At 34.1% G+C, this 12,962-nt stretch overlaps 1 protein-coding gene across 3 annotated transcripts in view; it reads right to left on the bottom strand.

The window, feature by feature from the left end:
* Positions 1–2,871: 2,871 nt before the first annotated feature.
* Positions 2,872–12,962, bottom strand: part of LOC129230962 (WD repeat-containing protein 44-like) — an 86,672-nt gene continuing 76,581 nt past the window's right edge. For 2 of the 3 annotated variants that reach the window (XM_054865209.1, XM_054865214.1), the window contains exons 18-21: positions 9,150–9,251; positions 8,575–8,690; positions 5,268–5,386; positions 2,878–3,253 (exon numbers count right to left, since the gene is read on the bottom strand). In XM_054865209.1, the coding sequence (XP_054721184.1) occupies positions 3,051–3,253; positions 5,268–5,386; positions 8,575–8,690; positions 9,150–9,251 (540 nt within the window). In that variant the 3' untranslated portion in view covers positions 2,878–3,050. Of the gene's footprint in view, positions 3,254–5,267; positions 5,387–8,574; positions 8,691–9,149; positions 9,252–12,962 lie in introns of all 3 variants that reach the window. The other variant, XM_054865222.1, reaches the window with a different exon arrangement.

Below are 12,962 nucleotides of genomic sequence, written 5' to 3'. Positions count from 1 at the left end.
CTAGTCATTCAGGGTAATGTTTACGGTTATTGCAATGCTCTTTTCCCACTCCAAGTTTTAAAAAAATGGCTCTGATTTAAAGAAGGGGTGGGGGAAAATCTAAAAGGGGGCCGAGATAGGGGAAAGGTGGTCGTATTTGGAAACAAGGGGTCATTTTACATAAGAAGCAGCCAGAAGAAATGAGATTCCATGCATCAAACCTTTTGCTTATTTTTATGATTTGTGTGCTTTGTGTTCCAAATTATAGGCTCTGTTTGAAAAATTTCCAAAAATTTCAACTCCAAAGAGTTGTTCCAAACCTAATTATTAGACATGGCGAACTGCGATTTGCTTTCAGAAAACCAAAACAAAGCAAATTCCGCGCGGCGGACAGATGGCGCTGCAGTAGCCTCTCGCGCTCCTTTGACTCGGGAACAATTTACCGACATTTACTGGAGGCAACGCGAGATATTCGCGAGAGACACCAAGAGGCGCCGAGTTCCCCATCCACACTCTACCCCTTGTCTTGTCTTGTGCTCTCGTTGGAGAGTGTGGAGCCGGCGTAAGACTTTCCTTTGGCAGCCTCATAACAGTAGGGAGCTGTTTTCTACAGAGGTTAATGTCAAAGTAAATGTGCGAAGTTTGATGGTCTAGTGATTTTGTGTGTTATCTTGGACACATTGAGTTTCACTGGGGTTAGGCAAACAACATTAAAGAAAAAAAAACTAGTATGTTTGTTTCTAGTATTTTTTAGAACATCCTGTAATTCTATTTTCATGTTCCTCAAAAACTGTACTCCTCTCTTAAATGTAAGCTGCATTCTGAAGAGATGAAGGCAGTCCTTGGGTGCAACTGCAAAACGTTTAACTTTTGATTAGTAAGTCATTTTATACAAATTCTACAAATTTTCAGAAATTTTTGTTCATCAATATTCTGTACTCCCAAACTGTTATATTTTTCTTAGAAAAGTTTTATTCCTGAGATATAAAGCATTTTTTTGTTCCACGGAGTAGTAAAATTTGGCATTTTTTTATCCTTTTCCCAAAAGCTCTAGCAAAATTATTTAAAATAGTAGGAAGATCAAGCATGGCTTATTTTAAAGCTGAAAGAAATTACTTTTATTTGTGCATAAAAAGAAATGATTTCAGTTAAGTCTAATTAGAAATTTTCCTGTGTCTAAGACGAAAACGTCCCTTTTTGAACCCCAATTTGTACTCGGAAAATTGCTAGTTAGGACGTTTTCGTCATTTGAACGCATAAAAAAAAACTCAATGGGGGACTTAAAGTAGAAGGCAAATAATTTTTTCTGTTGCAGTTAGTTATGCATACTAGAAGTACAGAAAAAAAAAAGGGACCCGTAGTCTTTTTTTTAACCAGGGAAAAATGGTTCAACTTAAGAAAAAATGAAAAAGTTTTTTTCACGCCTCAAAAATTGTGGTTGAAATGATAAAAATTTGAAAATGTTAGGGTAAGAAGCTGTTACCTTGCCATTTAAAACGAAAAAAAGTATTGTTATTCCAAGGTAAAAAAGCAATATATGCATTTAAAGAAATACAATAACTTTCGTACACTACTTAAAAAAAGGCTGAAAAATATCTAATAATAATAAAGCTGAAAGCCTGTGTCTCTGGATCTCTGTTACCTGCATAGCGCCTCGACCGTTCGGCTGATTTTTATGAAATTTGGCACAAAATTAGTTTGTAGCATAAGGGAAGCCTTATGCTACCTTGAAGCAATTTTTTGAAAATCGATTTTGTTGTTTTTCTTTTACAATTTTAAGAACATTTTACCGAGCAAATTATCATAACATGGATGAGTAAATTACCAAATTATCATAAAGTGGAACCGTAACATGGGCGAGCAAATTACCATGGCAAATTGGCGAGAAATTCATCATCCGTTATTTGTAAATATACATACAGGCAAACCAAATGAATTTTTAATTTTCTACAACGGGCAAAGCCGTCCAGGTACCTAATAAAATAGAATCTAACCAAATTTTATTCTAATATATTTAAAAAAACAAGATTTTCCATAACAAATACCTTTTAATATTTACTAACAATATTTACAAAACATAATTTTTCAGCAACAGCAACTTTTGTACAAAAGTTATTATTGTATTACTTTAAAAGCGTATATATCTCTTCTACGCCGGAAAACAGGACAGACTTTTGTTTTGTTTTAAAGGGCAATATAACAGCTTCTTACGCTAGCATTTCCAAATTTTTATTACCTAACTTGCAAGTAGCTTTTGGGGAGAGAAAAGCCAATTTTTCATTTTTTTCAAACAAATTTTCATAATAAAGGTCACCAGCATCAGCTTTTTTTTCTCTGCTTCTAGTATGCATAACTAACTACAACAGGAAAAAAAAGCCTAGTACTGCAAGTTCCTCATCGTATTTTTCATGCTCGAAATGCTTAAGATGGCCGTTTTTGAATCAAGATTTGACCCAGGAAAATGTCTAGTTAGGTTTAACTGAAATCATTTCTTTTTTATGCACAGACAAAAGTTCACTTTTTTCAGCTTTACAATAAGCTGTGTTTGATACTACTACTAAGTTAAATAAATTTACTATAACTTTTTGAAAAAGGATAAAAAATGCCAAATTATGCTCATCCACGGAGAAAAAATATAGCTATATTCCAAGAAAAAAAACAGTTTGAGAGAACGGAACATTAGTACATATTAAATATCAAGTTTCATTAAAATCAAAAATGGTGTTGCACGGCCCATTTGTTGATTTAATATGCACTGAACCTGGTGTCCTTTTTCATGAGAATATATATCAAGTATTAACTTTAGGAGGATATGAAAGAAGTATTGATGATACTTCATTTTAGAAAATGAATTTTTTTCTTAAAAGAAATCACAACAACACAAATGATAATAAAATAAGCAAATTTTAATAAAATATAATTACAGATGAAATTGTAAGTACATGCAATGCCTTTAAAAATTTTAGAATTCAATTTAGTAGGCAACAGTTGTACAAAAGTTATATTTAACGAACACACAGTCGAATAGATTTATAATCTGTACAAAGTTTTTATTCTAGACTAGAAAATAATTACGAAATGTTAGTACTTTCAGCTCTGGGCTTGTGGAGAAACACTTTAATATTTCCGTTGAAATCTGCGCTGACCATCACATAACATTTTGTACTGTGATCCAATGCAGGAGCACACTCATCCTCTTGATCCCTCTCTAGCTGCTTCAGGATTAACGAAGGGTTTGGAGCAAATACTGCAGACGTCACAACTGCATTATGAGCTAGAGACATGCAAATATCCTTAGTAATCAATCAAAATGAAAGTAAAGCTCTTAGTTACTCAATGCACGATTTTCTCACCAGAAAAAATTGATACTAATAGTTGCATAAGTAACAAGAAAAATATTTAAAAAAATCCCACATTTTATCCATATTTTGCATAAAATAAAAGTGGTGATAAACGGCTAAAATAGAAAATAAATAGTATTAAAAGCAAACCTTTGAGCTATGTCAAATGGCAATCCAGTAGAGCTCCAATTATCCAAATTCCTACTATACAAATTACTTTTTGAATTTCAAAAAAAAAAAAAAAAAAAAAAGACGGAAATGTACTATGATTTACAAAATAATGATTCTGTACACACGCTTTTCCCTCCGCAAAGCTAGTCAAAAAGTTTACTTTGACTTGGATATTCATAAAGCAATGACTTTTGTTTAAAGTATATCAAGAACACAGCACTAATACAGCACATGCAAGTATGCTTAACACTTGAAAGTGTTGCCTTGTCATCTGATTAATTAGAAGTTTTCTCTTTTAAAACAATTTTTCTCACCTATTTTCAACACATACAGTAATTGATTAAATTTGACTTTTTTTGTTGAAAAAAATCCAATTATCTAAATGAAGTTCAATTTGGATTGAATTGGGAGTTCTGCACTTGGTGAATGGAACTGTTAGACCTTTCCACACAATAGAAAACCTTTTTCACTGCTAAAAACAATACAGGAGGTATACAGGAATACTCCCTTTAGAGCAGCTTCCCTCAGTATCCACCCTGCCATATAGTACAGACATTCAGGGTATCTTTGAGCCACTCCAGTTAACTATGCGGTACTTAAGGAAAAAAAAAAGAAGGTCTAGTGCTGCACTCGGGTATTAAATTTGTTTTCTAATCCCCATTAAAAAAAATAAGCTCACATAACTAGTAAGTAAATTGTAAAACACGACAAATTTAAGGAAACTCTTTGGAAGTTATTTTGCAGAGCCAATTTAAAGTTGTTGAAATCCTACTAATGTTTTAAAGTAAGTAACAGTGTACTAGTTTATTCAGCATTTAATTTTTTCGGCGATCATTAACTGAATGTAGATAAATGTACCCATTTGAAGTTAACAAGCGAAAATTCCATTTTCAAATAATCATACTCCCCCCCTTACCTTTCCTGTGACATAAGACCTTTCAAGTTCACCAAAATTTGATTTTGTACTTACTTCTTTAGATCTGGATTCTTAGATCTACACTACTTACTGCTTTAGATCTACATCACTTACTGGTTTTCAGATTTTGATTTTTGTGTCACATTTCTGGAAAAATGCTTCGAGTTTTCGTGGTTATTTCTATGTAATGATAATCTGAACATGATCCTGAAATATAGTAACCATTAAAAAGTTTGGTACTTGTCTGAAGCATGAAAAACTGCTGCCTTTAACTTCAGAAAATGGCTAGCAAAACCCTAATTTCAGGGTTCATTTTCTGGCACTTTTACAAAGATGGCCAGAATTTATCGCATCTAAAACTTCATAGTATCATTTTATAAACTAAATGTGAACAGAAAACTTTGGCACCTCTTTGAAGTCTTCTAGAAATTGAAGTTCAAATTCACTGTATTTTGACTGCAGCATAAAAAGCAAAATTTACTGAAATGGGAAAACTTAGCATAACTCTAAAAAAAAAAAAAGGGGAAGATTGACCATTTGCTAGGCGCAAGGGAGAATGTCTGGTGTCAACCATCATGCCACCATAGAAAGAGTATCTGAGTTACAAAAATTATTCTTAATAAGTTTTGTTGATATTCCTCACGTAACTCGTGCTGCATTCAGTTGGGACAGCTTACACAAAATGTCAGTGTTAAACAATTTCATTGCTCATCAGTTGTCAGCGACAATTTCATGGCATTTCTGACACTAGGTTTTTAGTATTCAAGATAAGCATTACTGATTCCATTACGTTTTACTGGAAGATCAAACAAAAAGAAAAAACGTTAAAGTCACATTTAAAGAATCATACAAGAGTGCACCTTTTATTCCAGTCCAGTAATCATTCCTATCCCTTCTAAATTTTGCACAATCATGAGAAGTTTTCCAAATGTAGATGAATTGATTTTCAGACCCACTAATAATGTATTTTCCATCATGACTGAAACATTTGTAAAGAAAGAAACAAATAATTATTCTGCATGATACTTCTATTACACATTATTGAAACAGATAAATTGCAGTACAAATTAATTACAGCACCAAAAATTAGCAATTTTTATACTGAAAACTGTTAAATAGGGTGGAACGAAAAAAAAAAAGGTTTTTGATTTTCAATTTGCCGTAATGCGGAAAAGTTGCCTTTTCATGCAAACAAGATGTAAAATAAATATGAAAAATAATGAAGCACGTCTTAAGGTGCCGCAAAGAGCATAAAGTTTTGCAAAATTGTAATTTTTGCTACATTTAAAATTTAAAAAAAAAAATTCAAATTCATCTTTATGCTTCAAATGCTGTCGAAAAGCAATTTTTATGCTCAACAGGTCGAACAATAACTTTTTTTGTTGTTCGGATTATGTCTTGAGGTGCCGCAAGAGCAAAGTAAGTTTCGTAAGAACGCACTTTTTGCCGAATGCACTGCCATCTGGAAGCTTGAGTCATTGCAGCAACGGATGTTTAAATGGGGCGGGGGCTGGTCAGCAGTGATTATTTGTAAGAATGGGGCCAAGCTCAGATCAAGTGTCAATTTCTTTGTTGAGTTGAGTTAATGAGTAACGAAAAATTTCGTTAGTTGGTAAGATACTTCATTGTTGTGAGTTGCAATGGCTCAGTCTAGACAAGTGCAAACGAGACAAACGTCAGAATGTCCTATTTTGGAATCTTTAGCGATTTCAATGAAATTTTGCTACCTACTTACGAAGATGTAATGAAATGCTACTGTTTTATTAGAGACGGCCTAAAAAGTGTGGCTGGAAAAGATCTTTCTGTAAGTGAAATATATATGACTTTTTTTCCAGAATAGATTACATTTGGTCAAGAGCTTCTTTGAGACAACAGGAATAGAAGCCTAATGGATTCTTAGATAGTAAAACAAAAGAATCAAATGAATTTAAAGACAAAATAGGTCAACAGCTGGAAACCTGTTCTAATCTTCCTGAGGTTACTTCCTTACCTATTGAAAATAACCTTTTTTTTGAGAGCATACAGGACATAAGTACCGATCACAAATATGTATTGGATATGGGTGTCATTATATCAAGTGGGACTTGCTCACTAGATTTATCTTTAAGGAACCTGGGAAAACTTCCTCACTCCAGATGACTTACATTTGCCAACCATATATTTCGATTGTACGTGGCAACTAAAAATCCGACTGAAAATCTCAAGACTCTGACTCAGTACATTGTTAAAGTGCAGTAAAGTATAGTTTCCTTTATATGGGCGTGGTATTTCTCTAAAGTTGTTTGAAACACATAATAATACTGAAATACATTAATAGTAATCATTATTCATTCTTGTTTTTTCAAGAAAGGATCCATTTCTTGTATGGATCAAGTGGGCAATGCGTATGCTCCTGCGTGGTTTAACATCGAGTTAAAACCTTCTCGTACTTACGGCTCTAAATATTTATTTGAACGTATCTTACATTCACGATATCACTCTCATGATTTTAAGAACATTATAGACCAGGTTATATGAAGAAATGGGTATTTTAATGCAACAGAAAATCTCCATTTGGCTATGTTATGCAAAGAGTGTAGAAATGTAAGAGAATTTGGATTACAACATGTTAGGAATGCAAGAACACAAAGTAGAAGCTGGGTTAAGGAGTTTAAAGTTCAACAAATATTTTTTGCTGCCAAAGATTACATCGATTTGATCTTATGGGGTGAAAATGAAATAACCGAATCCCCCTTGGTAAAACATTTGTCTAGTGAATCCCTCAAAGTGAAACTTGTAACCCCGAAGCGGCTCTTAAAAAGTATGGTTCAGTCGCAGAAGACGAAAAATTGACTCAAGAGTTATTTGGAAGAAAAATTATTTGGTACAAAAAAGAAAAAAAAAAAACCACTTTAATGTGTCAAAAAAGTAGACACAAACATCATACAGGTTTAACCATTTATTTATAATCATTAAGAATACTTTAAATGGTAAAAATGGAATAGTTAAGGTTTTATAGTATACTAGTGATACCCGCACAGCTTTTTCCGCTGTAGAAAAATTAAAAGGTCATTTGGTTTGCTTTTATATTTACAAATAATGTCAGAAGAATTTCTCGCCAATTGGCTTGCGCATGTTACGGTTCCACGTTATGACAACTTGGTAATTTACTCGTACATCTTATAATTTTGCTCGGATAAATGTGATTAAAATTGGAGTACAAAAAAGAACAAAATCGAATTTTCAAAAAATTGCTTCGAGGTGCACACCCTCCATGCTACAAACTAACTTTGTGCCAAATTTCATGAAAATCGGCCGAACGGTCTAGGCGCTAGTTCCAGACAAAGACCTAGATCTCCAGACAGACTTTCAGCTTTATTATTAGTAAAGATTATGATTTTTTTAAAACTGTATTTTGTAATTAGTATTTTTTTCCAAATATAATGCTTAAAAAATGTATTTACAGTCATATTTTGTGCCGTTATATACAGTAGGAAAGCAGAAAAAGGAATTTCATTGTTAAATGGAAAATTCGGATATTATCAAACTTTAAGCTCGTTGCGGCACCTAAAGATGTTTTAGTAAAGCAATGAAATTTCTTCTGCTTTTTTTAAACTTAAATGATTTTTTCCCCCCTACGGCAAACCAAAAAAATTGAAAAAAAAATTTAAGGTCATTTTCGTTCCACCCTATTGTTAAATCATTCAAAACTTTAAAAACAATTTTACATTCACAATTCTTAGCCGATCGGTGTGCTTCAGTTACACAATTTAAAAGATGAAGAATTTCATTAAAAAATAAATTAATTGGAATTAATGTTAAGAAGTCTGCACAAATGTAGCTGCTGAAAACAGCATCACATTCACAAAACTGTTTTGATTTTACAATAAAATGATCTATGCTCAATAACTTGGTTCTGTGCTATAAAACCTAGTACACAGAAAAAGTTGACAATAGTACAAAATCCTCAAATTCCAAAATTTTTCAACTGTTCACATGGAATCCAAAACGTGTTTCTTCAAACATATAAACAACTCATTTCTGCAGATACTGCAGTTTACCTTACGGCAGTACACGCATATATACATATATGGAAACATATGAATGTCCACTGATACAATACTGTTCTTACAACAAAGATAGCATTTAAGAACACATTAATTCTACAAATACAAAACATGAACTTACCTGAAACTTGCTTTTATTTGACTACTTAAATTTACATATCCTTTGTATTTACATGTCAAGCATAGGTCTCGAAAGTCATATAATCGGATTCGTGAGTCATTAGAGGTGACAAGGATCTGTAAAAATTTGAAAAACAGGAAATAGAAATGATGAGAGGATATTTCAAAGTTTAAAGTGATTCTATTTATTGATCTTGGACTCAAAATTATTTTTTATCAACCATCCAGACACCTATTACAAAAGAAAAGACATATCTGACTCCAGATTCATACCTAAAAATTTATTTATTTTTTATGTCAGTTGTTAAACTGCATCACTTTTAAATCGTCATGCTTAAATAAATACAACACACAAAATCAACTTCTATTTAAGAAAGCATAAATTATAAAAGACCCTAGAACAAAATATACTACAAATTCACAAAATGCTTTTATGACTATAAATTCATATTTCTAATCATTTAAAAGCATTAAATTCCCTTCTGATAGAAATCACACGTAGAATAATAACTGCATAGTAACTGCTGTACATAACTGCATCAAAATATGAAACAAAAACTTCCAGTAAAAACATACTTTATCTTCTCCAGGCATAGCTTCTATTCCACTTATTTTTCTGCCCTGGGCATTTTTTCCTTTGGTGCTTCTTACAAAAATTTGAGTGTAGTATTTAAGTTGCTGGAAAAAAAAAATCAATTTATGAAAGAAAGATATTTATTGTACTAGAGATTTAGAAAGAAATAAAATGATTAGGGGACTTGGTCAAAGTGTGCCATCATGGACCAATCATCAAAACAATACAACATGGCATGGCATGCAAAAAATACAGTGGATGCTAGTTGATTGAATGATTAATTGAATCATCGGCTTTAATGAACCAAATAGTCAAAAACAGAACAAAATACAGCAGTATTGAATTAGCTGCTTTATCAAGTCTGTCACTTAATTGATTCGAAAATTTAGAACAAACGTGATTTATATAAGAGGTAGCCATTGTACTATATGTTTACAAAGCCTGCATCAAAAGCAGCCTCAACCCCAGAAGAAATAAAACCAAAGTGAAGCTGGATCAGTATTCCTGGATTAAACTTGTAATGCATTCGAACAATAATTTTGAGAAACAAAATTTACTTTCTTCTCACACACACAGCAATACCATACAAGAGCCAAATACTACATAGGCTGGTTAGCATTCATGTAACAAATAAAATAAAAATAAAAAAAATAAAAATAAAAATAACCACAATTTAGTTGTTTATTTTTATTTGAAATATCTACACCTTTCCACACATTTTGTGAAATAAAGCCACATGTTTTTTAATGTGCATATATTTTGTGAAGAATACTTCAGTTCAGAGGAAGTTCAGGGAATCAGGATTATATGGAGGGGTAAACCTCTCAGCATATATAATATATACCATCCACCAAATAATGAAGCTTTGACTTCAGATCTAAAAATCTCTTTGATGGGAATTCAATACTTGTTGGAGACCTCAACGCTAAACATCCAGAGTGGGGATGCACTGACTAAAACCGGAGAGGTGTAGAATTAATTAACATGATCGATGACAGTGACTTTATTAGTATAAATGATGGCTCTACAACTAATACTTCCTATAGTTATAACTCTTCGGAAGCTCTTGACATATCTGTTATTAGTCCTATCCTGTTTCCTGGAAGCAAGTGGACTGGACTGTCTTGGAGAGTATAGGAAGTGACCATCTCCCTGTCCTGATTGAAATTAACAGTAAATCATTTGTTACTACTAGCTTACAAAAATACTGGAACTTTAAAAAGGCAGACTGGGACTCTTTTGCTAATTTGAATGAACTAAAGTTAAAGCCCCTGTGTAATAATGTCAATAGTGATTGGATCACTTTGAAAAAAATAATCGCTAAATCAGCTAGGAGATCTATCCCCAGGGGAAAAGTTAAGAACTTTAGGCGCTAGTTCACTCATGATTGTGCTATATTACAGCCACTGTTGGAAAAAAGAAAACCGCTACATAACAATTTAGTCAATTCCAACAATAGTTTGACCAGAACTAATCTAAATAAAGTAAATGCAGAGATTAAATGTGCTTATGCTCTTATTAAGAGACAAAAATGGAACGACTTATGCACAGAACTTGATTCAAGGTCACCCGTTACAAAACTGGAAACTAGTAAAAAACATTAGCAAAGAACAGCCACAGGTAAAGAAATGCAATACTATAAGGGATAAAGATGGACATATTGCTCAGGATGATAAACATGCGGCTAATCTGCTAGGATCCCATTATCAACAGATGAGTATCTTGAAGTTTTTTAATGAAGAAAAGACAGTAAAGAAAAGGGCTAGCAAAATCGTACATGGTTGTCGCTCTTCTCAACTTGGAAATCCAATCTTTAGGAAAGAATTTCTTTTACAAGAATTAGAGATGGCGCTTGGAGATCTTGAAGCGAACAAATCGCCTGGAACTGATGGAATTCATGGCCAGATGTTAATCCACATGGGAAATGAGCGGAAACGAAGACTTTTGGATATCACGAATGAATCTTGGAGTCGGGAGCGGCTCCCCCGAGATTGGAAAAGGGCAATTATTATCGCTATTAGAAAATCTAATAAAGAAGCCTCTTCACCTGAAAGTTATAGGCCCATTTCCTTGACATGTATTACCTGCAAAGTAATGGAAAAAATTATTTTAAAGAGACTAAATTTTTATCTGAATACTCACGACCTTCTTCCGAAGGAACAATATGGTTTTAGAGCAGGACATAGCACCTCAGATCAAGTGCTTTATCTCTGTCAAAAGATTAGAGATGCCCATAATAAAACCCCCACTAATCATACTGTGGTGGCCTTCCTGGACCTGACAAAGACCTTTGACAGGGTATGGAAGCAAAAGCTCATAACTAAACTCTTTGAGTCCTTTGGAATCAATGGGAAGGCCTTGGCCTGGATTTACGACTTTTTGAGAAACAGATTCATCCGGGTTAAGTTCAACAACACTTTGTCGGAGAGCTTTGGGCTTTCTCAGGTTGTTCTTCAGGGATCTGTTCTGAGCCCAACCCTATTTTCATTATTTATAGCTGGACTTGAGAGGGAGGTTTCGAAAAGATGCGAAGTGGGGTTGTTCGCAGACAATTTAGTGCTATGGGACTATGGCCCTGACATCAATAAATTGGAACGTTGCATCAACTCTACACTCAATGAAATGTGTGGTTTTGCAGAGGGTCACAAATTGTGTTTTAACCCTTCCAAATCTACAGTTAGTTTCTTTACAACAAATAAGAGACTTTTTAACTATCAGCCAAAAATCTATATGAATGCTCATCCGCTTGCGGTGAAAAAGCACACTAAATACTTGGGCTTTGTTCTGGACAGCAAAGTTACTTGCAATAGACATATCGATCACTTAATACAAAAAAGCAAAAACGCTTAATGATCTTAAAATATATTTTAGGGTTCGACTGGGGTGCCGACTCTAAAACTCTCAGAACTACTTACATGACCCTAATAAGGCCTATTCTAGAATACGGCTGTCCAGTCTACAGCTGTGCCTCAAACACCAACTTACAAAAGCTTGAAAGGATACAGCTTAGTGCGGCTCGTATTATTACAGGACTTCGTAATAGTTGCCCAAATGAGATAGTATTATATGAGGCCGATCTGCAACCTTTCAGCTTTAGGAGAAAAACTAATTAAGTGAAATATTTCTCAAAGCTCACCAGTTATGGGACCCAGAATCGAACGTCTGAGTTCTTGTTGGGGTGGACCAACAATATAAGATTAAAGAAAAATAGCCCTTTAAGCTTGGCTGACTCAGACAACTTGATCCCAAAAAATGTAATTCAGCATAGTTTGAAACAGAGCATTAATCCCTCAATTGGTTTAAACAGAGTCTACTTCCACACGGTTTGGGGTCAAAATGTCGCCACCGAAATGTCGCGGGACAAAATATCGCGGCCAAAATGTCGCCGTTTCAAAATGTCGCTGGGCCAAAATGTCGCCGGGCCAAAATGTCGCTGGTCCAAAATGTCGCCGGGCCAAAATGTCGCCGGTCCAAAATGTCGCCGGGTCTAAAATGTCGCCGGGCCAAAATGTCGCCGGGCCAAAATATTGCCGATCCAAAATGTCGCCGGTCCAAAATGTCGTCAGTCCAAAATGTCGCCGGTCCAAAATGTCGCCGGGCCAAAATATTGCCGATCCAAAATGTCGCCGGTCCAAAATGTCGCCGAGCTAAAACGTCGCCTGTCCAAAATGCCGTCGGGCCAAAATGTCGCCTGTCCAAAATGTTGTAGATCCAAAATTCGTTTATTCAGTTGGTAAGAAAAATTTAAATGTACAAAAATGATGTTTAACACCAATTGCAGAATAAATGGTTACTGCCTTTAATGAATGTCTCCG

This window comes from Uloborus diversus, chromosome 1, assembly GCF_026930045.1.
Source record: "Uloborus diversus isolate 005 chromosome 1, Udiv.v.3.1, whole genome shotgun sequence".
NCBI lineage: Eukaryota > Metazoa > Arthropoda > Arachnida > Araneae > Uloboridae > Uloborus > Uloborus diversus.
The sequence above is the reverse complement of the archived record's forward strand: the minus strand, read 5'-3'. Positions and strand labels throughout refer to the sequence as shown.